A 26352-nucleotide genomic window follows, 5' to 3' on the forward strand; every position below is an offset into this window, starting at 1 on the left:
AAACAATGAAATTCAAAGACTTTCTGCTTATAGCCTTTAGGTATTTTGGGCAAGTCTGGTACATGTACGCATGCGTAGTCCATTCCGTTTCACGAACCTGAAACACCAATTGTGTCCTGCTTTGAAATCAGTAACTTCTTTTTCATCAGCAATTCTTCTTGCCTCATGCTGAACCATCGTTGTGGACACAGGAATTCCAATTGCCCTTTGCTCTTCAATCTATATTTTCAATTCTCTCTCTATATCAGGATGTTTTGCTGACTTGCCTCTCATGGACTTCTTCTGCTGTGGCATTTTCAATAGGGTTTCTTCTTTCCGTAGCCAGTCATGGATTGATTTCTCAGTTGGAGGAGGACCAAATTTACGTTCATTTCAGCAGCATGATTTCCATTCACTTTTAACTTGAATTCAGCACTGTATGAAAATCTTTTCTGGCCCTGGCGGGTTGGCTCAGCGGTAGAGCGTCAGCCTGGCGTGCGGGGGACCCGGGTTCGATTCCTGGCCAGGGCACATAGGAGAGGCGCCCATTTGCTTCTGCACCCCCCCTCCTTCCTCTCTGTCTCTCTCTTCCCCTCCCGCAGCCAAGGCTCCATTGGAGCAAAGATGGCCCGGGCGCTGGGGATGGCTCCTTGGCCTCTGCCCCAGGCGCTAGAGTGGCTCTGGTCGCGGCAGAGTGACACCCCGGAGGGGCAGAGCATCACCCCCTGGTGGGCAGAGCCTCGCCCCTGGTGGGCGTGCCGGGTGGATCCCGGTCAGGCGCATGCGGGAGTCTGTCTGCCTGTCTCTCCCCGTTTCCAGCTTCAGAAAAATACAAAAAAGAAAAAAAAAAAAGAAAATCTTTTCTGAGTAATTTCTGGGCAGAACGTGGCAAAAAGTAACCTATTGCAATATACTGGTAACAAGTGTGAAACAAAAGAAGCACTAACCCCCACACGTGCCTCCACCGGGCAAAGACAACAAATGCGAAAAAGTGGGAAATGCAATTAAAAAAAAAAAAGAACTATAACCACTGTATAAGATGCACTCAGTTTTCAGACCCCAAATTTTTCGAAAAAATGGTGCGTCTTATACATGGGAAATATGGTTACTGCATTGAAAGAATGGAAGCAGGAAAAAATTTTTTGATGGGGACATAAAATAACCAGTTTTTTTTCCATAATAGAAAATGAATAGTTAGCATCAAAAGTTAGAGCCTGGTCCTGGCTGGTGGCTCTGTGGATAGAGTATCAGCCTGGGTATAGACATCTTGGGTTTAATTTTCAGTCAGGGCACACAGAAGAAGCAACCATCTGCTTCTCTCTCCCTCCCTTTCTCCCTTCTCTCCCTCTTTTTTTCCTGCAGCCAGTGGCTTATTTGGTTCAAACATGACCCCAGGCACTGAGGATAGCTCAGTTGGTCTGAGTGTGGCAGCCTCAGGTGCTAAAATAGCTCAGTATTTGAGCATCGGCCCCAGAAGGGGTTGCTGGGTGGATCCTGGTCGGGGCACATGTGAGAATTTGCCTCACTATCTCCCCTCCTCTCATCTAAAAGAAAAAAAGTTTAAGAGCCTGATTGGTGGTGGCACAGTGGATAGAGCATTGACCTGGGACACTAAGGTCTCAGGTTCGAAACTCCAAGGTCTCATGGGCTCATTGGGCTTGAGCATGAGGTCACCAGTCTGAGTGGAGGATCATCAACATAATCCCAGTATCGCTGGTTTGAGCCCAAACGTCATGGGCTTGAAGCCCAAGGCTGCTGGATTGAGTAAGGGGTCACTGGTTCAGCTTGAGTCTCACCCTCTGTGCCCTCTGCCCCTGCCCCCACCTCATCAAGGCACATATGAGAAAGCAATCAATGAACAACTAACGTGATGCAACTATAGTTGATGCTTCTAATCTTTCTCCCTATGTGTCTCACTCTCTCACAAAAGAAAAAGAAAAAAGAAGAGGAAAGAAAGGAAGGTAAAGAAAATATATCACAAAGCAAGCAGCAGGATAAACTTATTTACAGTGAAAATTTGAAATCACTTCTTTTTTGTATGTGACAGAGATAGAGAGAGAGTCAGAGGGACAGATAGGGATAGACAGAAAGGGAGAGAGATGAGAAGCATCAATTCTTTATTTCAGCTCCTTAGTTGTTCATTGATTGCTTTCTCATATGTGTCTTGACTGGGGGGCTACAGCAGAGGAAGTGATTTCTTGCTAAAGCCAATGACCCTGGGCTCAAGCTGGTGAGCTTTGCTCAAACTAGATGAGCCCACACTCAAGCTGGCAACGTCGGGGTCTCGAACCTGGGTTCTCCACATCCCAGTCCGATGCTCTATCCACTGTGCCACCAGCTGGTCAGGCGAAATCACTTCTTTTTTAAGTTATAGGTTTTGTGAACTATTTTTATTGTTGTTTTTCTTTAATTATTTTTTTATTTTTATTTTTTTGTATTTTTCTGAGGTTGGAAACGAGGAGGCAGTCAGACTCCCGCATGCGCCCGACCGGGATCCACCTGGCACGCTCACCAGGGGGCGATGCTCTGCCCATTTGAGGCGTTGCTCTGCCGCAACCAGAGCCATTCTAGCACCTGAGGCAGAGGCCACAGAGCCATCCTCAGCACCCAGGCCAACTTTGCTCCAATGGAGCCTTGGCTGCGGGAGGGGAAGAGAGAGACAGAGAGGAAGGAGAGGGGGAGGGGTGGAGAAGCAGATGGGCGCTTCTCCTGTGTGCCCTGGCCAGGAATCGAACCCGAGACTCCCGCAAGCCAGGTCGACGCTCTACCACTGAGCCAGCCGGCCAGGGCCTCTTTAATTATTTTTAATTCATTTTTTAGAAGAGAGACAGAGATTGATAGAGAGAGAGAAAAGGGGGGGAGCAGGAAGCACTAACCCCCACACGCGACTCCACTGGGCAAGCCCAGGGTTTTGAACCAGTGACCTCAGTGTTCCAGGTCGATGCCTGAGCCACTGCACCACCATAGGTCAGGCTGAACTATTTTTAATAATTCATTTGTATTTGTTCGACTTAAAAATTAGAATGCTTAGGGCAAGTAAGAGTTAGCTGATTCTTATCTCCCCCTCCCCCACATTTCCTCTTTCTGTAACGTCAATCAATAAAGTATTTAAAAAAAAAAATTAAAATGCTTAGGTTAATAAGAATAGAAATGAATGAGTATCTTCCAAATCAATAGGGGAAATGTGGAAATTTTTTAAAAAGTCATTCAATGCAGACATCATATCGATACAGATGACAGATACCTGCATGGGTGAATTGGGGAATCAGTGGGGTGGATTTAGCTCAATACCCATTCCAGTGTTCTACTGTACCTTACTATATTTCAGAACCTAACAAGCTACAAATACACTTCCTAGATGTTATTGTGAATAGGATTCTGGATGCAATTTTGGCTCCTCAATCAAATTTTCTCTCTGATTTGGTATCTAAGGTATAAGTGAAGCAGAACCTGTGTGTGTGCTGTTTTGGTTGGTGAGGACTGTTGTAGGATTGTCTGATTTTTCTGCAGTGGTTTCTTATCATGACAGCAGCTGTATGGTTCAGGAGTGGCAACTGCAGTGACAGCTTTCTAATTCAATAGGTGGCATCCAGATTTTAGAAGAGGCAGTGGCTCCTTTGGTGGCCTGGTTCTGCAGCATGGCTTTCAAAGTCATGCTTGAATGTTCGACTTGGAGCCGCTTCTTGAGCCCTCACAAAGAAGTCCATAAGCCATTTTTTTTTTTGGTATTATTCTGAAGCTAGAAACGGGGAGAGACAGTCAGACAGACTCTCGCATACACCCGACCAGGATCCACCTGGCACGCCCACCAGGGGGCGACGCTCTGCCCACCAGGGGGCGATGCTCTGCCCCTCCCGGGCATCGCTCTGTTGTGATCAGAGCCACTCTAGCGCCTGGGGCAGAGGCCAAGGAGCCATCCCCAGCGCCCGGGCCATCTTTGCTCCAATGGAGCCTTGGCTGCGGGAGGGGAAGAGAGAGACAGAGAGGAAGGAGAGGGGGAGGGGTGGAGAAGCAGATGGGCGCTTCTCCTGTGTGCCCTGGCTGGGAATCGAACCCGGGACTTCTGCACGCCAGGTCGACGCTCTACCACTGAGCCAACCGGCCAGGGCCATAAGCCACTTTATACTGTGTAATAATCTTTTTGTACTTAAACTATGTAGAATGAATTCTGTTCTTTGAAAATGAACCCAGACAATATAACAGAAAATCAGAAAATAAAAGATAAAAAAGCATAGTAAACAGCACAAAAAACCAGAAGAAATAGATCATAATTAATAAAACAAGCTAAACTCTAGATAATACAGATAGATTGTCATATTAAGTTTTTAAAAATCCAGCTAGCTGCTATATATGAGACACATGAAAAACAATGAAATACTACACAGTAGTTAAGTGAATCAACACGAAAGAATCTTAAAAATGATGGTAAATAAAAAAAGTTGCAAAAAAATTATTCAGCATGTCATTTTTGTAAGATTTAAAAACAAAATTGGGCATTCCATATGTATTCCAAAAACAAATTTGAGTAGATCCACACATCAGATGTAATAAAAGTATAAAAACATGAAGAATGGAATGAAATGCACCAACTTGAGCGCAGTAACTGTCTCTAGAGAGGAAAGAGAAAGGATAAGGGTGGGGCTTTAGTTATGTCTAATTTTGTATTTCTTTACTAAATACCCAGTAAGTGAAGCAAAATGTTTTGATGTTTCATCTTGATGGTGCAGGGCGTGGATTGTTAATATTTTCTGCACTCTTCTGCCTGTCTCTGATATTTATAAAACACAGACACACTTTCAGAGCTGTCTGCGACATCTTTATGCACGTCAGCATTTATACTGAGTGGCTTCTGAACTGCAAAAGAACTGTGGAGGCTGACAGGCTGGTTCAAAAAGGTGAGGATGACATCTGGCTGGAGCCCGAGTTTGCAGAGGCCATTGGGAAACTTGGAAAGAATCTGAAAAAGGAGCCTGGGCTAAGGGGCTAAGAGGTTGCACCAAGGCTGGGATGGTGTCTCGGGTTCGTGAAAATCAGGAGATGTGGTTTTAAAAAGATCCAGATTTAGTAACTTGGTCTTGGGTGGTCCTGAGCACGCTGTCAGCGAAACGAATGAAAGCAGTGAGCTGGCTAGGAACTAGGGCCGGAGGGTAAACGTTAGGCCCGCCGTGTGGGAACTAAGGGAGAGAATTGCTCACACTGAAGTCCCCCAATTTTCACCCCAAGAAGTAAATCATCATAATTTGGGGGAGAAGGGTGTTTTGAAATTGTAACGTAAATCCAGAAGCCGCGCTATTCTCAAATTGCAGCGTTTCAATAATGTAGTAGGCTAGCTTCTCCTGCGGATTCATTTGCTTTGCTGAGGGGGGTTTCCTCTGGGTCTGCGAGCTGCGGAGTCTGGAGCGGGGATTGGGGGGCGGGGGGAGCCCTGGGTCCGCGACTGGAGGTGGGGGCGGGATCAAGCGGGAGGAACAGGGCGGGGCTTGGCCACGGGAGGGCGGGTCCGGGGCGGGTCCAGGGTGGGGGGCAGACCTCGCGCGCTCCCGGCCGCTCGCTGGCTTAGGGGCCGTGGTGGCTCCTCTGCGGGGTCGCGCCGGAGGAAGGCCCTGCGGCTTCAGCTTGGACGGCCTGCGGACTGACAGACCGACGGGTGGGTCGAACCGTAGGCCCTGCGCCCGCCGTCTCCCCTCCGCCAGCGCCGGGCCGCACTATGGCCTCTTCGCCGGGCGCGGGCAGCGCGAACCCGCGGAAGTTCAGTGAGAAGATCGCGCTGCACACGCAGCGGCAGGCCGAGGAGACGCGGGCCTTCGAGCAGCTCATGACCGACCTCACCCTGTCGCGGGTGAGGGCCTGGGCCGGTGCGGGCGGGGGCGACCACGGACGCGGGTGGGCCCCGCGCGGCGGGTGAGAGGTCGCGGGCCTGAGGCGCCGGGGCCGGGGCGGCGGCCGGCGGTCGGCGGTGGGGGCCGCCGGCCGCGGCCTCGGCTCTTCGCGTGTCGACACCCGCGCCGTGGAGGTGGGAGGTCGTGCGGGGCCGGGCGTGCGGGTCGAGGGCGGCCTGAGAGCAGGGTGACCCGGAACCCGGGAGGAAATCACAAACAGCCCGGCGGCGCGCCGTGCGTCTCTGCCCCGAGCGTGCACCGCCCGCGAGCCCGCGGGGCTGCTGGGCGACGGGGCCGCGGGCCGAGTCGCGCCCGCCCCTCAGGAGCGCTCTGGGCCGCCGGGCGCGGGGGTCTGGGCGCCGCCTTTCCTGCTTTCACTCCTCGGAGGTGCTTTATCGCCGGCGCCGGGGTTCAGCCCCGGGTATTTCCCGGGAGCCGGCAAGGTGCACCCGTTGCTGGTGGCCGAAAGGGTTCGGGGGGACTGAGTGGGGCGCGAGCGGGGCGAACCCGGCGGGGTTGGATAGCCGTGGAGTGACGGGTGGAGGATGGAGAGCCGCGGCGGTGTCCGCGCGGGACGGCGGGAGGAGGCTCAGCAGGGGCCGGGCGGCCTGGAGGATCCTGCTGCCGACCTTGAGGGACCGGCGGGAGGATGGGGGAGGATGGGCAGAGATGCTGGGCAGGGAGGCGGATGGAAAGAGGCTGAAAGCAGAGTAGCAAACGGTGGCCCCGGCGCACCGAGCTGCGGACAGTTTTTGGTCAGCACGGTGTTGGGGAAAAACTTGAATCTGTTGCCAGAATTTTTTTTAATTGAGAGATCTTCACAGAAAACCGAAAAATTTCACAGAAAATGTATATATTATATTATATTATGATATTATATATACATAATTAATTGGGAGACACTCATTCTGAATTCCCAAAAGACAACCACTGGCTGGAGCTGGGTGTCCTGGCGCCCCCACAGATGGAGCATGAGTTTTCCTAGTTGACCACAGTTCACACCAGGCACTGTTGCGATGCCCCAACACTGAGGCTAGCTGTCACTTGCCATTTATCATATTTTTGGTGGTGTTTTCTTTTAGCAAAGTTAGGGGGAAAGTGAAATATTTTTATACTTACTTACATTTCTATCCCACTCAGAAAAAATATATATAAATAAAGAAGACTGAGGATTTCAAGAAAACTTATTCTCATTTATTACCTGCCTGGTGTCCAGGGTCATTTACATGTGACCTTGGTTAGATTCGGGATGAGCATGACAAGCTCAGAGCACATTGAGGAGAACAACTGGGTGAACACTGAGGATTAATGCTGGGGCCTGTGTTGTTTAGATACATAAAATGTATATGTATAAACACAGGTTCTCTCTGTCTGTGTACCTACAGTTGATCCAATCTCTCACCCAATTCATGAATACCCCTTTAAACAGTGGTCCCCAACCCCCGGGCCACGGACCTGTACCGGTCCATGGGCCATTTGGTACCGGTCCGCAGAGAAAGAATAAATAACTTACATTATTTCCGTTTTATTTATATTTAAGTCTGAACGATGTTTTATTTTTTTTAAAATGACCAGATTCCCTCGTTACATCCGTCTAAGACTCACTCTTGATGCTTGTCTCGGTCACGTGATACATTTATCCTTCCCACCCTAAAGGCCGGTCCGTGGCCCAAAAAGGTTGGGGACCACTGCCTTAAAACATCCCTGACAGATGAAGCAATGAGTAAAATACAGGCTTTATTTTTTTAAATTATTGTTTGATTTTTGAAAGACTGAGAGGAAGGTAAAGACAGAGGAAAGGAAAGAGAGCAAAGCATTCATTTGTTATTCCACTTAGTTGTGTATTCATTGGTCCCATATTTGCCCAGACCAGGGATCGAACCTTCAACCTTCATGCTTCAAGATGATGCTCTAAACTAACTGAACTAACAGGCCTGGACAAGATACAGACTTTTGAAAAAGATTTTATCTATTGATTTTTCGAGAGAGAGGAGAGAGAGAAGCATCAACTTGTAGTTGTTTCACTTTAGTTCTTCATTGACTGCTTCTCACATGTGCCCTGACCAGGCAAGCCTGGGGTTTTAAACTGATGACCTCAGCATTCCGGGTTGATGCTCCATCCACTGTGCCATCACAGATCAGGCATACAAGACTTCTTTTAAAGGAAAAAATTTTCACAGATCCTCAGTGTTCAATTTAGATTATGTTACTCAGATATTTTCAAACATAAACTTTTTTTTTCTTTTGACGTTAACAGAGAAAGTCAGACAGATAGGGACAGATAAACAAGAAGGGAGAGAGAGGAGAAGCATCAATTGTTCGTTGCGACACCTTAGTTGTTCAATGATTGCTTTTTCATATGTACCTTGACCAGGGGGCTACAGCAGAGCGAGTGACCCCTTGCTCAATCCAGTGAGTGACCTTGGGCTCAAGCCAGCGACCTTTGGGCTCTAGCCAGCGACCATGAGGTCATGTCTATGATCCCACACTCTAGCCAGCGGCCCTGTGCTCAAGCCGGCAACCTCGGGGTTTCAAACCTTGGTCATCCAATGCTCTATCCACTACACCATTGCCTGGTCAGGCTCAAACATAAACTTATATATAATGTCTTTTGCTTATAGCTGTGATAGAACCATAAACTAAAACACAAGTATAAATAAATTCAGTCAAAGTTCAGAATGCAGTGAATTCAAGTTAATATTAATTTATGTGACAAATGCTATTAAAAAAATTTTTTTTTGAGAGAGAGAGGGACAGACAGGAAGGGAGAGATGTATCAACTCATAGTTGTAGTACTTTATTTGTTCATTGATTACTTTTTTATATATGCCTTGACGAGGGTGGGGGAGGGTGGGGCTCCAGCCAAGCCAGTAACCCCTTGCTCAAGTCAGAGATCTTGGGCTCAAGCCAGCAACCTTGGGCTTCAAGCCAGCGACCTTTGGGCTCAAGCCAGCGACCATGGGGTCATGTTTATGCTCTCATGCTCAAGCCAGTGACCCCGTGCTCAAGCTGGTGAGCCCACGTTCAAGCCGGATGAGCCTGCATTCAAGCCAGCGACCTTGGGGTTTTGAACCTGGGTCCTCAGTGTCCCAGGCAGACACTCTATCCAGTACACCACTGCCTTGTAACAAATGCCATTTTGCCAAACTAAGTTGAAGTTCTCGATGTGAATGTAGTGCTAATTCCTGTAGCTCAGAATGTCTTGAGTTTGGCTAGCCTGGTCAGCTGTGCCCCAAGTGATAACTCAATTCAGCCAGCACGTCTCTATGTTCTGCTTACTACAAAACTATGATGTCACTTTGTTCTTCACATAGTACAGAACATCATTTACATGTTAATTTAGCTTTGTTCTTTTCTGCTCTGAATTGCAAGTAAAGAAATACTACTTGACTCCACTATGTTCAGAAACACAAAGACAAATGTTAACACTGAATTTGCTGAGTAATATTTGCTTATTTAAAAATTTAAGGGTTATTTTCAAAATAAGTCACAAAACTGAATACTTCTAGAAAACTCCTATATCCTCAAGCATATGTCTGAATTTCCAATGGTCTAAAGATTTCAAATGAAGAAGAATCCATCTAGTTCCTTACTGGTAACTGGATGGTAGCTATCCTGACTTTCCACTACCAGCTCAATGCAAACATCACTAATCAATCTAGGTATTCTTTCCCCTCTAAGCCTGTGCTGGGCGTCAAGACCTCTATGTGATTACAGCTTATCCTTCAAGTGTTGGAGTTAAATCCTATTTGCCTAGTAGGTGAGATGGACTAGATTATGAAAAATTTTTCATTCTAGCGTTAGGGTTCAGCCTTATCAGAAATCAGTTGGAAAATTTTGAGAAGAGAATGCTAGGTTGTCCCTGGGATGGTAAGGAGAGGGAAGAAAGTAAAAGCAGCTATACCTGGAAGGAGGCTGTTCTTTTGTTCATTTATTAATTTGTCAGTACTGGAGTGCCCAGTGTGGCTAATGGGTGTGTGCGTGGGGAAGGTGAAGACATGGTGTCTTACTTCAAAGATCTTATTAATTTATTCAACAAGTATTTATTGAATGAGCTCTTTGTGTGTGCTGGGGGTTAGGATGGAAACTTAGGGATACAGTAGTGAGCTAAGCAAAACACAGTCTTTTCATGGATTTTAGGTTTTAATGGGAAAGACACTCATTTGACAAGTAAGAACACATTTTGATGAATATTACAAAAGGGGAAGCAGAGGGAGCCCTTGGAGTATATGGTGGGGAATCTTTTATTTTTTTTTGTATTTTTCCGAAAATGGAAACGGGGAGAGACAGTCAGACAGACTCCCGTATGCGCCCAACCGGGATCCACCTGGCACGCCCACCAGGGGGCGACGCTCTGCCCCTCGGGGTGTCGCTCTGTTGAGACCAGAGCCACTCTAGCGCCTGGGGCAGAGGCCAAGGAGCCATCCCCAGGGCCCGGGCCATCCCTGCTCCAATGGAACCTCGCTGCGGGAGGGGAAGAGAGAGACAGAGAGGAAGGAGAGGGGGAGGGGTGGAGAAGCAGATGGGCTCTTCTCCTGTGTGCCCTGGCCGGGAATCGAACCTGGGACCCCTTGCACGCCAGGCCGACGCTCTACCACTGAGCCAACCAGCCAGGGCCTATGGTGGGGCATCTTAACCTCTTCTAGTGGCCTGAACGGTTCATGGGAGTCGGCAAGGCATTTGAGGCTATATCCTTGTATGTTGAGGGAGAGAGAATGTTTCAGGCACAGGAAGCAGAGGTTCAGCAAGGGCGCGAGGGTGACTTGAGATAAGGCGTAGAGACAGGCTCTGGGTCTTGATTCTAAAGACAATGGAGAGTCATTGAAGGGGTTGAACCAGGAGAGCTTTGCATTTTCAAAGAATGCCTCTAGCTCCAGAATGATGGATGGAACAGAGCAGAAGGTGGCAGAGACATTGTTTGTAGGTTGTTGTACCATTCTAGAAGATGAGAGGATGCCATTGACTAGGGTGGTAGCAACAGGGAGGCAGAGAAGTAAACAGATTGATATTTAGGAGGTTGAAATTATCAGAGTTAGTGAATGGTTGAGGGCGGCAAGGGAGAGGGAGGACTCAAGGGTGAGCCCCAGCTTTCTGACCCGAACCATTTCAGGGTCTACCTCCTTAAAAGAGGAGCAGGGTGGGGCAGACTCCTCAGTGTGTAGAGATGCTGGGTTTCAGATGCCTGTGAAGCATGTAAATAGAGATGGTCCAACAGGCAGTTGTTAAGTGGTCCTGGAGCTCAGGAGGGAAGTCTAGGCTAATGATATAAATGTGGGTATCTTTGCTGTGTAGCTGCAAGAGTAGATTCACTGCCTAGGAAGAATTTCTAGAACAGATCTTGCAAATTGTGGCCTAAATTCGAATTTGGCCCTCTGATGTGTTTCGAATTTGGAGGGCCCAAATATGTGCTTTTAAAAAACTAGGGCCAACAATGAATACTGGGATTTTAGATTAAAATATGGACTCTGTCTTTTTTTTTTTTTTTTTTTTTTTTTTTGTATTTTTCTGAAGCTGGAAACAGGCAGAGACAGTCAGACAGACTCCTGCATGCGCCCCACCGGGATCCACCCGGCACGCCCACCAGGGGCGATGCTCTGCCCACCACAGGGTGATGCTCTGCCCCTCCGAGGCGTCGCTCTGCCCAGACCAGAGCCATTCTAGCGCCTGGGGCATAGGCCAAGGAGCCATCCCCAGCGCCCGGGCCATCTTTGCTCCAATGGAGCCTTGGCTGCGGGAGGGGAAGAGAGAGACAGAGAGGAAGGAGGGGGGGGGTGGAGGAGCAAATGGGCGCTTCTCCTATGTGCCCTGGCTGGGAATCGAACCCGGGTCCCCCGCACGCCAGGCCGATGCTCTACCACTGAGCCAACCGGCCAGGGCCTGTCTTTTTTTGAAAAATGAGATTATCTAACAACATTCAACCTACATTTCTGCTTGGCAGCAATTACCTGGAGCTGAATAGTAGCTGCCACCATCAGATTGGGCATGCATATGTTCTTCAGTTTGCCACAGTCCTCACCCCTCACCACTACCTATGGTGTTCCTCACAGCGATTGTAACTCCCTTCACTTAATTATCTTCCATACTTGGTGCCTGTAGGCATTTGAGTTTGTGACCTCTCCTATAGAGTAAGATGCAAAGAGCCCAGGAGAAGCCCAAGGAGCTCCACTGTTTAAGGGGAGGGAGGGGAGAAGAAGATGTCAGCAAAGAGGACTTGAAGAGCCACTAGACAGAAAAGCCAGGAGGGTTATTGTTAAGAGGAGGGAATGTCAACCAGCCTAGCTCAGTGCTGCTGACTTGGTCTAACATGATAAGGACCTGTCTCTTGGTCTGCTAGTCACATGAAGGTCTTTGGTAATCTTGGTGAGAGCCACTTCATTCACAGGTTGCTGTCTGAAAGGGCGGTTGTAAAGCATTGAGGAATGAATGGGAGAAAATAGATGGGTTGGTGACTTGTTCAAGAAGCTTAGCTTTGAAGGACAACTTAGTGTTGAGAAACCAGAGGATAAACTCAGCACATCAACCTGGAGCATTAATTTGGCTGAATATTTGTTTAAAAACATTATTTTTAGGTTAAAACAAACAAATGTTAGATATGTTATGGAGTAGTGAGGCCTCTGAGAGGAATAGAGGAGAGATTAGAAAGATTGGTTTCAGCTAAGCATTGAGCATTGTCTTTTTGCCAGGCATGGTACTGATCCCTTTACATTCATTATCTCATGTAGTTCTCATAATGACCCTATGGAATGTTTCTAGGATGTTCTTCATTTTGCAGACGAAAAAGCTGAGGCTTGAGAGGAAGGGTTGCATGGTTGGCGAGTGGTAGAACTGGGGTTTAAATCTGGCTTTTATATCAAAAGTTTATATATTTAACTATTTCAGGAGCATTTGTTGAAACTTTTTTTTTCTATTGAATTCCTATGACACTTTTTGTTAAAAATTATTTGGCCATATATGTATGGGTCTATTTTTGGACTCTTCTGTTCTACTGATCTCTCTCTCTCTCTTTCTCTCTTTCATACTAGCACACTGCCTAGATTCCTGTAGCTATAAAGTGAGTTCTGAAGTGAGGTAACTTAAGTCTTCTAACCTTGCTCTTTTCAAAACTTGGCTTTGGCAAAAAAAAAAGAAAGGAAGGAAAGGAAAAGAAAAGAAAGGAAGGGAAAGAAAGAAAGAGAGAGAGAAGAAGGGAGGGAGGGAGGACAGGTCTGACCAGGCAGTGGCATAGTGGATAGAGAATTAGACTGGGATGGGGAGGACCCAGATTTGAGACCTTGAGGTCACCGACTTGAGTGCAGGGTTGCTGGCTTGAGCCCAAAGATTGCTGGCTTGAGCCCAAGGTCGCTGGCTTGAGCAAGGGGTGACACACTCTGCTGTAGCCCCCCGGTCAAGGCACATATGAGAAAGCAATCACTGAACAACTAAGGTGCTACAGTTAAGAATTGATGCTTCTCATCTCTCGCCTTTCCTGTCTGTCCCTATCTGTCCCTCTCTCTGTCACACAAAAAAAAGGAAGGAAGAAGGGAGGAAAGGAAAAAATGAAGGAAGGAAGGAAGGAAAGAAGGAAGGAAGGAAAAGGAAGGAAAGAAAAGGAAGGAAAGAAATAGCACTGGCTAGATAGCTTGGTTTGGTTGGTTAGAGCATCCTCTCAAAGCACAGAGTTTGCTGGTTCAATCCCTGGTCAGGTCGATGTTCCTCTCTCTTTCTCTCTCTCTTTACCTTCTTCTCTTGCTAAAATCAGTAAATAAAAATTGAAAAACAAAAAAGAAAAAGAAAAATTGTTTTGGCTATTTTAGGTTTAATTCTACGTTTACTCTATAAAATTTAGAATTATCTTGTCAATTTCTATGAAAAGACCTGCTAGGATTTTGTTTGGGATTGTGTTGACTATTACCATACTTTTTCATAAATGAATTAGTGCAGATTGGATCTCATTTCATATAGACATTGAAGGAAATTCCGCTAGGGTGTATGACTATAGTCTAAAGGTTGCTATCTCAAGTTCCGTGGCAAGGCAGGTAAGAGAAATGAGTGGAGGGGTAAGGAAGGAGATAATTCATAGTAGCTGACTTCAGGCTGTAGTGGAGGAATAATAGGGTACAATGAGGACTTGGTCAAACAGGAGAACCTAAACCCTGTCTAAGGAGGCAGTCACTTCTCAGCTTGATGCATTTTGCCATGCAAGAGTATGGCTTTAGTATATTGTTTGATCTCTCAAAGAAGAGAAGCTGGAAATCCAGATTTTTATGCAGTCTTACAAATTTAAAATTTAAAACATTTAGTGGGTCAACATCATGTGGGTCAGACAGAACTCTCTAGGCTAAATGTGGCCTATGGCCTGTCAGTCTGTGACCTCTACTTAAGGCTAATCATTCTTTGGTCCTCGTTTACATCATTAGTAAGTGTGACAGGGTCGCAGACAGTCTCTATGGTTCTTTCTGGTTCAATTATTCTATGTCTCAAAAGAGGAAAATATAAAATTCTCAGGCTTAGGAGCTAGTTGAAAGTATCAACAATAATGATGTTTTGAGAAGTCCAGAGCTTTACATTTTACATACCACCATTATGTCTGTTCTTTCTTTCAATCCTTATATTGTCTTTATGAAGTAGATTGCAGAATAATTTGCCCAACCACATGGTAGCTCCAGGTTTCAAAGTCAGATCCTTTATTTCCAAATCCGGTGCTCTTTTTACTATAGTGCAGCTGTCTCTCAAGGGCCTAGAAATAAGCTCTTTGGGAAGGAGAGCAGATGTGGGAGACCGTGAGAGGGGCTACAGCTCAGCAGAAGGCAGGTCTGTAACTAGATGTAGAACTAAGCTTGGTTGAAGCGTTAAGGCTTTGGGGTAAGAGGCGAAGCCTTTGTGAGAACTCTTTGAAGGCAGGAACTTTGGTACATATTCATCTTTGTGGGCCAGTGCCTAACACAGTACCTGCCATACAGTTAAAGGTTTTTATGTAGGTGAATAAATGGATGAATTGATAGAAGAAGGAATCAAAAGCTTTAGATCAACCCTGACCAGGTAGCTCAGTTGGATAGAGCGTCATCTCTGTATACCAAGGTCCCGGGTTTGATCCCTGGTCAAGGTACTTATGAGAATCAACAAATGAATGCATAACTAAGTGGAACAACAAGTCAATGTCTCTCTCTCTCTTTCTCTCTCCCTTCTCTCTCTAAAATCAATTTTTTTTTTTTTTGTATTTTTCCGAAGCTGGAAACGGGGAGGCAGTCAGACAGACTCCCGCATGCGCCTGACCAGGATCCACCCGGCATGCCCACCAGGGGGCGATGCTCTGCCCACCTTGGGGCGTCACTCTGCCGCAATCAGAGCCATTCTAGCGCCTGAGGCAGAGGCCACAGAGCCATCCTCAGCGCCTGGGCAAACTTTGCTCCAGTGGAGCCTTGGCTGCGGGAGGGGAAGAGAGAGACAGAGAGGAAGGAGAGGGGGAGGGGTGGAGAAGCAGATGGGCGTTTCTCCTGTGTGCCCTGGCCGGGAATCGAACCCGGGACTCCTGCACGCCAGGCCGACGCTCTACCACTGAGCCAACTGGCCAGGGCCTAAAATCAATTTTTTAATATAGGCTTTAGATCAAGAAGGGTGAGAATTTTATCTAGAGAATTTCAAGGGCAGAGGTTCAAATGCTTTGGTAAGTGCTTTGAGAATATTAATGTTAAAATCAAAACCTGAAACTTTATTCTTATAACTCAGTTGATAGAGAGAAAGCTCACCATGTCTTCCTTCTCTCATTTGACTCTCAGATCTGGGTTTTGATTAATAGATCATAACCATCTCCTAGGAAGTATGCTAGATAAATCAAATTCTGTGGGTATAAGGAAATTAAGGCCACTAAAGAGCTTCGTATGCCTTTAAAACTTCCAAACAGATACAAATCCTTATCTTTTGGAGATGCATGTTGAAATATGGAATGATATGATATCTGGATTTCTTTTAGACGGGTGCCATGGGTAGTGGTAGGGGTAAAGATGGATCAAGATTTGCCCGACCAGGGAGTGGTGCAGTGGATAGAGTGTTGGACTGGGATGCAGAGGACTCAGAGTTGAAACCCGATGATCGCCAGCTTGAGGGGGCTCATCTGGCTTGAGCATGGGCTCACCAGCTTGAGTACAGGGTCGCTGGTTTGAGCCCAAGGTCACTGGCTTGAGCAAGGGGTCACTTGCTCTGCTGTAGCCCCCCCAGTCTGGGCACATATGAGAAAGCAATCAATGAACAGCTGAATTGCCAAAATGAAGAACTGATGCTTCTCATCTGTTCTTTTGTCCCTATCTGTCCCTCCCTCTGTCTCTGTCACAAAAAAGAAAGAAAGAAAAAAAAAGACTATACAAAAGTTGGAAATATTGTTGAAACTGGAATTGCTGGATAGGGTTTCATTATGCTTATGTCTATTTTGTATATATTTCAAAGGTTTCCTAATAAATGCAAAAAACAAAATCAGAGAGCTTCATAGACTCAGCAATACTTTTGGTCAACCAAATTTCACTTTTCTCTGAGTCTGTAAATAGTATGGTTATTAAGGGAGAAATGAAGGAAAAAAAAGGGAAAGAATATGGCAGAAATAAGAAAGAGTGTGGGTTTTGACATAGACCGCCATAGCTCAGCTTCCTGTAGCTTTGCGACTTTGTGCAAGTCTCTGAACTGCTCTAAGCCTGTGTCTCCAGGTCTGTGAAAGTGGGATAATGCAGTCTCCCTTGGTGATTGTGGCAAGCCTTACGGATGAAGTGGGTAATAGAGACTCAGAACTGATAGTAGTTGTTTTTTTTTAATTAGAAAAAGAGCAAGAGTAGCCGATCAGGCGGTGACCCAGTGGATAGAGCGTCGCACTGGGACGTGGAGGAACCGGGTTAGAGACCCTGAGGTTGCCAGCTTGAGCGTGGGCTCATCGGGTTTGAGCAAGGCTCACCAGCTTGAGCCCAAGGTCGGTGGCTCGAGCAAGGAGCCACTTGGTCTGCTGTAGCCCCCCAGTCAAGGCACATATGAGAAAGCAATCAATGAACAACTAAGGTGCCACCACAAAGAATTGATGTTTCTCATCTCTCTACCTTCCTGTGTGTCTGTCCCTATTAACAGAGGGACATTAACAGGCCCTCTGTCCCTCTCTCTGACTCTCTCTCTCTCTGCCACAAAAAAAAAAAAGAAAAAGAGAAATAGTAATGAAAGGGTAAAAATCTTCCTCACGGTTCCCATCTACCCTTTCTTCCCAACATGAATTATAAGTGCCAAGGGTTATATAACCAAGAGGTAATTTATTATTTTAGAAAGAGAACTCTTAAAGACCAAATTGGACCACTTTGGGGTTTACAAGAACTGTAACCAGTTTATTGCCTTTTGAAAAATGAAGCAAGGAAGAACTTGCAAAAGACAGGCATATTAAAACAATGGAATATAACAAATGAACAGAACCAAAAAAAAAAAAAAAAAGGAGGGGAAAAAACAAATGAACAGAACAACAACAAAAATAACCCAAAGAAATAAAACAGTGGAATCCCATTCTATACCTGTTGAATTGGCCTCTTTCCTTACTGCAATTAATGATCATATCCAATATTAGTGAGGTGTTTGGTGAAACTCTTCCCATATATGCATTGGTTTAACCTTTGAACATTCCGACAGGATGTGTTGAGAGCCATTAACAGGCCCTACCCAGAGATTTAGTAGTTACATTTTGGAATGTCTTCTATGGAAATAATTCAAAAGAAGAAATGTTATGTTGCCATTAAATATAACTATTAAATATATAAAAGGCTTAAGATTATACCTATTTAGGATTACAGCTATGCAGTTATTACACATAAAGGTGAATGAGTGGTAAAGAGCATGGAGAAGGGAGAACAGGTAATGTCACAGAGTTGTAGATAGTGGCTTAGTTTTTCTTCAAGAAATTCTTTATTGCTGGTTAAATATTGTGTCTGCATGCCTATACACACACTCAAAGACCTTGCACAAGAGTGCCTTACTATCATAGTGCAGAGGACATTTGGAACATGGGTAAATTCTTTCCAAAAAAAGACTAAAAAACCACAAAGCACCGGAAACCTGACAGTTTTAAGTAGAGAAGAAATTGAAACCAAGACTTTCGCTCTTGAACCAGTTCACTACAAAACAGCACACTTTGATGCTTTCTCCAGACCTTTGCTGTCATCTCTCAAAGGTCTTGAAATCTCTCTGTTTCCAGGTTCAATTTCAGAAGCTTCAACAACTGCGCCTGACACAATACCATGGCGGATCCTTACCAAACGTGAGCCAGCTGCGAAGCAGTGCATCGGAGTTTCAGGTACTCCGGATATTTCCTTCATCAAGCTGAGTGGACTGTAAAGAGATAGGCAGAGATTATCCTTAAAAAGATTAGATCTGGAAGGATAAACCTGTCCTAGATACAGTTCAGTGTTTTTCTGGGAAGTCCATCATTATTCTCTTTCCTAGTTTCTGCAGCACGAGATAGCGTGAGTTCACAAATAGCCTAAGGCAGCACTGTCCAGTAGAAATATGTGAGCTGCAATGTAATTTAAACTAAACTTTTTCAGTAGTCACATTAAAGAAAAAACAGGTGGCCCTGGCCGGTTGGCTCAGCGGTAGAGCGTCGGCCTAGCGTGCGGAGGACCCGGGTTCGATTCCCAGCCAGGGCACACAGGAGAAGCGCCCATTTGCTTCTCCACCCCTCCCCTGCGCTTTCCTCTCTGTCTCTCTCTTCCCCTCCCCCAGCCAAGGCTCCATTGGAGCAGAGATGGCCCGGGCGCTGGGGATGGCTCTGTGGCCTCTGCCTCAGGCGCTAGAGTGGCTCTGGTCGCAATATGGCGACGCCCAGGATGGGCAGAGCATCGCCCCCTGGTGGGCAGAGCGTCGCCCCTGGTGGGCGTGCCGGGTGGATCCCGGTCGGGCGCATGCGGGAGTCTGTCTGACTGTCTCTCCCTGTTTCCAGCTTCAGAAAAATGAAAAAATGAAAAAAAAAAAAAAAAAAAAAGAAAAAACAGGTGGAATGAATTTTATTTAAATAGTTTAAATAATTATTTAACTTAATATATCCAAAATATTATTTCAACATATTATCAATATAAATAATGTACTATTTCACATTCTTCATTTTTTTTCTTTCTTTCTTTTTTTTTTTTGTATTTTTCTGAAGCTAGAAACCGGGAGAGACAGTCAGACAGACTCCCGCATGCGCCCGACCGGGATCCACCCAGCACGCCCACCAGGGGGCGACGCTCTGCCCACCAGGGGGCGATGCTCTGCCCCTCCGGGGCGTCGCTCTGCCTCGACCAGAGCCACTCTAGCGCCTGGGGCAGAGGCCAAGGAGCCATTCCCAGCGCCCGGGCCGTCTTTGCTCCAATGGAGCCTCGGCTGCAGGAGGGGAAGAGAGAGACAGAGAGGAAGGAGACGGGGAGGGGTGGAGAAGCAAATGGGTGCTTCTCCTGTGTGCCCTGGTTGGGAATTGAACCCGGGACCTCCACACGCCAGGCTGACGCTCTACCACTGAGCCAACCGGCCAGGGCTATTTTTTTTTCTATTAAGTCTTTGAAACCTCGTGTGTATTCTACACTGAAAACATTTCTGAATTTAGAGTAGCCATATTTTACTCCCTTCATGTGTCTAGCTTCTATCATGTTGGAGAGTGCCGACCTAAGGCACAGACAGGTGATCTCTATTGCATTTAGATTTGTGCTTTAATCATATCAATGAAGAGCCCTGTTCAGAACCATGTGAAATTGGTATTTCAGACAATGGCATATAGTACTTTTGTTAAGACCTGAATTAAACTTATTGAGATGTTCTAGTCTCTGAAAAATTAACCTATCATTCTAATTACACAATTTAAGATTTGGTGTTCAAATTGAAATATAAACTTTAATATATAAACTGTTTGATTCACTTGGATGCCTCTCCATTTTAAAAGTAGTCTTTCTTTCTTGTGAAAACTGGGTTCACTATTAGATGATGTGTCATAAAAAGTATTATTTAAATTGGAGATTTCCACTTAAGACTGCTAATAGGAACTCTGAAACATGCTAGTGATTAGAAAAAGTATACAGTATGAACAGATTTGTACCTATTGCACTGGAATCTTGTCTTTAATATACACTGCCAATGTTAGAGGTCTGTTTCTGTAGGTGAAACCTCTGACATGTTGGCCTGTTGGATCATTTAGTATCCACATAAATTAGGTCTCTGTTTTGTGCTGGATTTCATGCTTCAGAAAATAGAGCATTATCAAGGATGGCTGTTTTTGAAATCCCAATTCTGTGGCATGTTATTTTCAATTTTAGAGGAATACAGATTTTGCTATCACATCCCTCTCCTGTTGCATTGGGGAATGGGATGGAGTGACAGCCCTTGACTGTCCCAGGATTCCTTTTATTTTATTAAGTGGTAGGTGGGGAAGCAGAGAGACAGACTCCTGAATGTGTCCAACCAGAATCTACCTGGCAAGCCCCCTTCAGGGCAATGCTCTGCCCATCTGGGAATGCTGCTTGGCAACCAAGCTATTTCAGTGCCTGGCTACAGGATAGGGGAGGGAAAGAGGGAGATGGTGAAGGGGGAAGGGAGGAGAAGCAGATGGTTGCTTCTCCTGTGTGTCCTGACTGGGAATAGAACCTGGGACTTCCACATACTAGGCGAATGCTCTACTGCTGAGCCAAGTGGCCAGGGCCAGATTCTTTCTTTGAATACTTTCTCTACTTGGAAACAATCACAAACTTACAGAAAAATTGGAAGATTGGAAGTACCATACAAATAATTTCTTCTCCCTTGATAAGTTGCTGACCTGATGCTGTATCATCCCCAAAATACTTCCTTCCCTCTGTGTTTGCTACAGGCAAGGACATTGTCCTACATAACAAAAATAGAGCCATTGAAACCAGGAAATTGGCACTGATAATTGTTACCATCTGACTCTCAGACCCCACTTAAGTTTTATCAAATACAGTGGTACCTTGAGATATGAACAGATGAACATACTTTTTTTTTTTTTTTTATGATACGAGCTGTGTCTCAGTCTGTATTTTTGTTCGAGATCCAAGCGAAATTCTGAGATATGAGTCGTGATTCGGGAAGCTGCCGCTAGTTGGCGCGTGTTGGCGCACGGGTCCAGTATTGGCAGTTTGATATACAAGTTGACTGACTTACGAGCTCGGTTACAGAACAAATTAAATTCGTATCTCAAGGTACCATTGTGTCCCATTACTGTTTTCTGTCACAAAAAGATGCAATTCAAAACCTAATGTATTTAGTTATTGTCTTTAGTGCCTTTAGTCTCCTTTAGTCTAGAACAATTATTCAGTTTTTGATCTTTGACATGAAAAAAATTATTTTTGCCCTTTGTGGCCTTGCCACTTTTGAAGAATATCCCTTCCCTGGGGTCTGTCTGATGTTTTTTCATGATTAGATTCAGATTATGCATCTTTAGCAGAAATAGCATAGAAGTGAGGTTGTTATGTGCCTCATTAAGTGGGTGATATCCATTTGTCCTATTACTAATGATGTTCGATATGATAGGGTTGTATCTTTCTGTCAGCCTTCTCCTTTTTTTTTTTCTTTTTTTTGAGACAGAGTCAGAGAGAGGGATAGATAGGGACAGACAGGAATGGAAAGAGATGAGAAGCATCAATCATCAGTTTTTTGTTGCGACACCTTAGTGGTTCATTAATTGCTTTCTCATATGTGCCTTGACCGTGGGCCTTCAGCAGACTGAGTAACCCCTTGCTCAAGCCAGCGACCTTGGGTCCACGCTGGTGAGTTTTGCTCAAACCAGATGAGCCCATGCTCAAGCTGCCGACCTCGGGGTCTTGAACCTGGGTCCTCCGCATCCCAGTCCGATTCTCTATCCACTGCGCCACCACCTGGTCAGGCAGCCTTCTCCATTTTAAAGTTATACTTCTCTTTTGTAATTAAATAATATTTTGTGAGGAGATACTTTATATTGACCTTTATCAAACTTTTCTAGTTTGATACATTATTTTTCTATATGGTTTTGTGTTTTTTTATTTTATTCCATGTGTTATAATCAATAAAATTATTATTATTTTGACCCTCACATTATCCCTGATTAGGCCAGGGGGGACCCTCTTCTCAGGGTTCCTGACAAACTAAGGATAAAAGGGAATTCCTGAAGCACAGACTTTTTTTTTTTTTAAATTTAAGTGAGAGGAGGGGAGTTAGATGCTGACCAGGATCCACCCAGCAACCCCATCTGGTGCTGATGTTCTGCCCATCTGGGGCTGATGCTTGCAACTGAGCTATTTTTAGCACCTGAGGTGGAGGCTCCACAGAGCCATTCTCAGTGCCTGGGGCCAACTTACTTGGATCAATTGAGCCATAGCTGTGGAAGAGGAAGAGAAAGAGAGAAAAAGAAGGGGGGAGAAGCAGATGGTCACTTCTGTGTGCCCTGAACAGAAATTGAATCTGGGCCTTCCACATGCTAGGTCGATGATTTATTTTTTTATTTTTTTTTTATTTTATTTTTTTTATTTTTTTTATATTTCTGAAGCTGGAAACAGGGAGAGACAGTCAGACAGACTCCCGCATGCGCCCGACCGGGATCCACCCGGCACGCCCACCATGGGGCGACGCTCTGCCCACCAGGGGGCGATGCTCTGCCCATCCTGGGCGTCGCCATGTTGCGACCAGAGCCACTCTAGCGCCTGGGGCGGAGGCCACAGAGCCATCCCCAGCGCCCGGGCCATCTTTGCTCCAATGGAGCCTTGGCTGCGGGAGGGGAAGAGAGAGACAGAGAGGAAGGCGCGGCGGAGGGGTGGAGAAGCAAATGGGCGCTTCTCCTGTGTGCCCTGGCCGGGAATCGAACCCGGGTCCTCCGCACGCTAGGCCGACGCTCTACCGCTGAGCCAACCGGCCAGGGCCTGATTTTTTTTTTTAATTGATTTGAGAGAAAGGGAAGAATGGGAGGGGGTGGGGAAGGGACAGAGGGAGAGAGAGAGAGAGAAACATCAACTCATTGTTCTACTTAGTTGTTCCATTCAGTTGGGTACTCATTGGTTGCTTCTCACATGTGCCCTGACCAGGAATTGAATCTGTGACCTTGGTGCACCAGGACAATTCTGTGTTTACTGAACCATCTGGCTAGGGCCTGTTCCACTTATTTATGCATTCATTGGTTGATTCTTCTGAATCCTGACCAGTGATTGACATCACAACTTTGGTTATATCGGAATGATGCTCTAACCAACTGAACTACCTGGCTGGGGCTATCCATTTTTAAACTTAAATGAAATATGTTTGTGTCAACATAAGAACCTGTAGAGAATTTTTATAAAAAGTATTTGCATCAAACAGGAAATACTTTTAGATGCAAGATCTTAACAGACTGAGAAAAAGGATTCCTAGCACAGATTTTTTAAAGTAAACATTTTTGAAGTATAGTTTACATATAATACAATGACCTTTTTTAGGTCTGCAGTTCTCTGTGAAATAATCAGCACCACAGTCATCCCCCAAAAGTTCCCTTATGTCCCTTTATAATCTGTCTACCCCCCACCTTCTGCAGTATATCTTTTAAATGGAATAAGAAATATGTAGTCTTTTGAGTCCTTCCACTTAGCACATTGCATTTGAAACTCACCCATGTCCTTGCACCTTGTAGTTTCCTAGAGCTGCTGTAACAAAGTACTGTAAACTGGGTGATTTACAACAACAGACATTTATTCTCTCCCAGTTTTGAAGGTGAGAGCCTGAAATCAAAGTGTCAGCTGCTGTGTTCTCTGAAGGCTCTGGAGGAGAATCCTCTTGCAGTTTCTGTTATAAAGACACCAGTATTGGATTTAGGGCTCACTATAGTCCAGTCCATTATAACTCACCTTAACTTGATTGCATCTGCAAAGATTGTTTTTCCAAAATTATCAAGGTCACATTCACAGGTACTTGGGATTAGGACTTAAATCTGTCTTGTTTGGGGAACATAATTCAATCTACCACATTGCATTTATTGGTAGTTCGTTTCTTTTTTATTGCTGAATAGTATTCCATTGCATGAAGGTACTACAGTTTATCTCTTTACCCATTGATGGGCACTTGGATTGTTTCCACCTTTTAGCTATTGTGAATAAAGATATTATAAATGTTTATATACAATTTTTGTGTAAGCTCATAGTAGTGGAATTGCTGGATCATATGGTTAGTGTATATTTTATAAGACACTTCGAAACTGTTTTACAAAGTGTTATACCATTTCACATTCCCATCAGCAATGTATGAGAGTTCTAGTGACGGCCTTCTCTCTCCATCACTTGGTTTTCAGTTTTTTTTAAATACAATAAAAACAACATAAAATTAGCTGTTTTAGCCATTTTTACGTATAAGTCCAGTAGTGTCATGTATATTCACATTGTTGCACAAGCAATCTCCAGGACTTTTTGATCTTGCAGAACTGAAACTCTGTACCCATTAAGTAACAACTCCTCATTCTCATTCCCCAGTCCCTGGCAACCATTGTTTTACTTTTCTGTCTCTGTTAATTCAACTATTTCTAGGTACCTCTTATTATAAGTTAACTCATGTAGTACATGTCCTTTTTGATTGGCTGTTTCATTTGGCACAGTGTCCTCAAGGTTCATCCATATTGTAACATGTGACAGGATTTCTTTCCTTTTTAGACTGAATAATACTCCATTTTATGTATAAACCACATTTTGTTTATCCATTCATCCATCGATGGACATTTGGGTGGCTTTCAGCTTTTGGCTATTGTGAATAATGCTGCTGTGTACACAGGAGTGCAAATCTTTCTTCCAGAACATGATTTCAGTTGTTTTGTGTGTATATTCAGAAGTGGGGTTGCTGGATTATATGATAATTCCTTTTTTTTTTTTTTTGTATTTTTCCAAAATAAGAAGCGAAAGTGGGATGGGGGTGGAGAGAGGCTGACAGACTCCCGCATGCGCCCGACCGGGATCCACCCAGCATGCCCACCAGGGGGCGATACTCTGCCCATCTGGGGCGTTGCTCCGCTGCAATCAGCCATTCTAGCGCCCGAGGTGGAGGCCATGGAGCCAGCCTTAGTGCCCAGGCCAACTCTGCTCCAAAGGAGCCTTGGCTGTGGGAGGGGAAGAGAGAGAGAGAGAGAAAGGAGAGGGGGAAGGGTGGATAAGCAGATGGGCACTTCTCCTGTATGCCCTGGCCGGCAATCGAACCCAGGACTTCCACACACTGGGCCTATGCTCTACCACTGAGCCAATTGGCTAGGGCTCTTTTTTTTTTTATAATTTATTTATTTATTTATTTATACAGAGACAGAGAGAGAGTCAGAGAGAGGGACAGATAGGGACAGACAGGAATGGAGAGAGATGAGAAGCATCAATCATTAGTTCCTCTTTGCGACACCTTAGTTGTTCATTGATTGCTTTCTCATATGTGCCTTGACCATGGGGCTTCAGCAGACCGAGTAACCCCTTGCTCAAGCCAGCGACCTTGGGTCCAAGCTAGTGAGCTTTGCTCAAACCAGATGAGCCCGCGCTCAAGCTGGTGACCTCGGGGGTCTCGAACCTGGGTCCTCTGCATCCCACTCCGATGCTCTATCCACTGCGCCACCGCCTGGTCAGGCTAGGGCTCTATTTTTAATTTTTTTGAGGAGGTCCTCAACTGCTTTCCACAGTTGTTATACCATTTTACATTCTTACCAACAGTGTGCAAGCATTCCAATTTCTCCAGGTCATCACCATTGCTTGTTATTTTCTGGAAATTGGAATTTTTTTTTTTTAGTAGTAGTCATCCTAATGGATGTGAGGTGGTAGTATTTCATTTTTTTTTTAATTTTTGGTTATTCTAATGCATGTGTAGTGCTATCTCATTGTGGTTTTGATTTGGGTTTTCTTAATAAGTAATAACATTGAGCACCTTTTGTGTGCTTATTTGCCATTCTTGTATCTTCTTTGAAGTGTCTCTTCAAATCTTTTGCCCAGTTTTTAAATTGAGTTGTTCATTTTCTTATTATTGTTTTGTGAGAGTTCTTTATATATTTTGGATACCATTTCGTTATCCAATATGTATTTTGCAAATATATTTTCTCAGTCTGTGGCTTGTCTTTTCATTTTAACAAAAGTCTTGAAGAACAGATGTTTTTAATTTTGATGAAGTCTAATTTATCATTTTGTTCTTTTATGATTTGTGCCTTTTGGTCTTTTCTAAGAATTTTTTGCTTAACTCAGGGTCAAAAAGTTATTTCTTTTTATGTGTTCTTCTCAAAGTTTTATACTTTTAGGTTTTACAATTAAGTGATTTCAACTTAATTTTTTTAATGTAGTACAAAGTATGGGTTGAGGATCATTCTTTTTGCACATGGATGTGGACTTGTTCCAGCACCATTTGTTGATAAGACTTTTCTTTTCCTATTGAACTGCCTTGGCAATTTTGTTGAAAATCACTTGACCATATACATGTGGGTCTACTTCCTGGCTGTATCTTCTGTTCCATTGGTCTCTCATTTTGCTAATGCCATGCTATCTTGAGTGCTGTACCTTTATAGGAAGGCTGAGAA

At 45.0% G+C, this 26352-nt stretch overlaps 1 protein-coding gene across 3 annotated transcripts in view; it reads left to right on the forward strand.

The window, feature by feature from the left end:
* The first annotated feature begins 5506 nt into the window (after positions 1–5506).
* CRTC3 (CREB regulated transcription coactivator 3) overlaps positions 5507–26352 on the forward strand; it is a 112893-nt gene continuing 92047 nt past the window's right edge. For all 3 annotated transcript variants that reach the window (XM_066238700.1, XM_066238702.1, XM_066238703.1), the window contains exons 1-2: positions 5507–5818; positions 18046–18144. In XM_066238700.1, the coding sequence (XP_066094797.1) occupies positions 5687–5818; positions 18046–18144 (231 nt within the window). In that variant the 5' untranslated portion in view covers positions 5507–5686. The remainder of the gene's footprint in view (positions 5819–18045; positions 18145–26352) is intronic.

Source organism: Saccopteryx bilineata, chromosome 7 (genome assembly GCF_036850765.1).
Source record: "Saccopteryx bilineata isolate mSacBil1 chromosome 7, mSacBil1_pri_phased_curated, whole genome shotgun sequence".
Lineage (NCBI taxonomy): Eukaryota > Metazoa > Chordata > Mammalia > Chiroptera > Emballonuridae > Saccopteryx > Saccopteryx bilineata.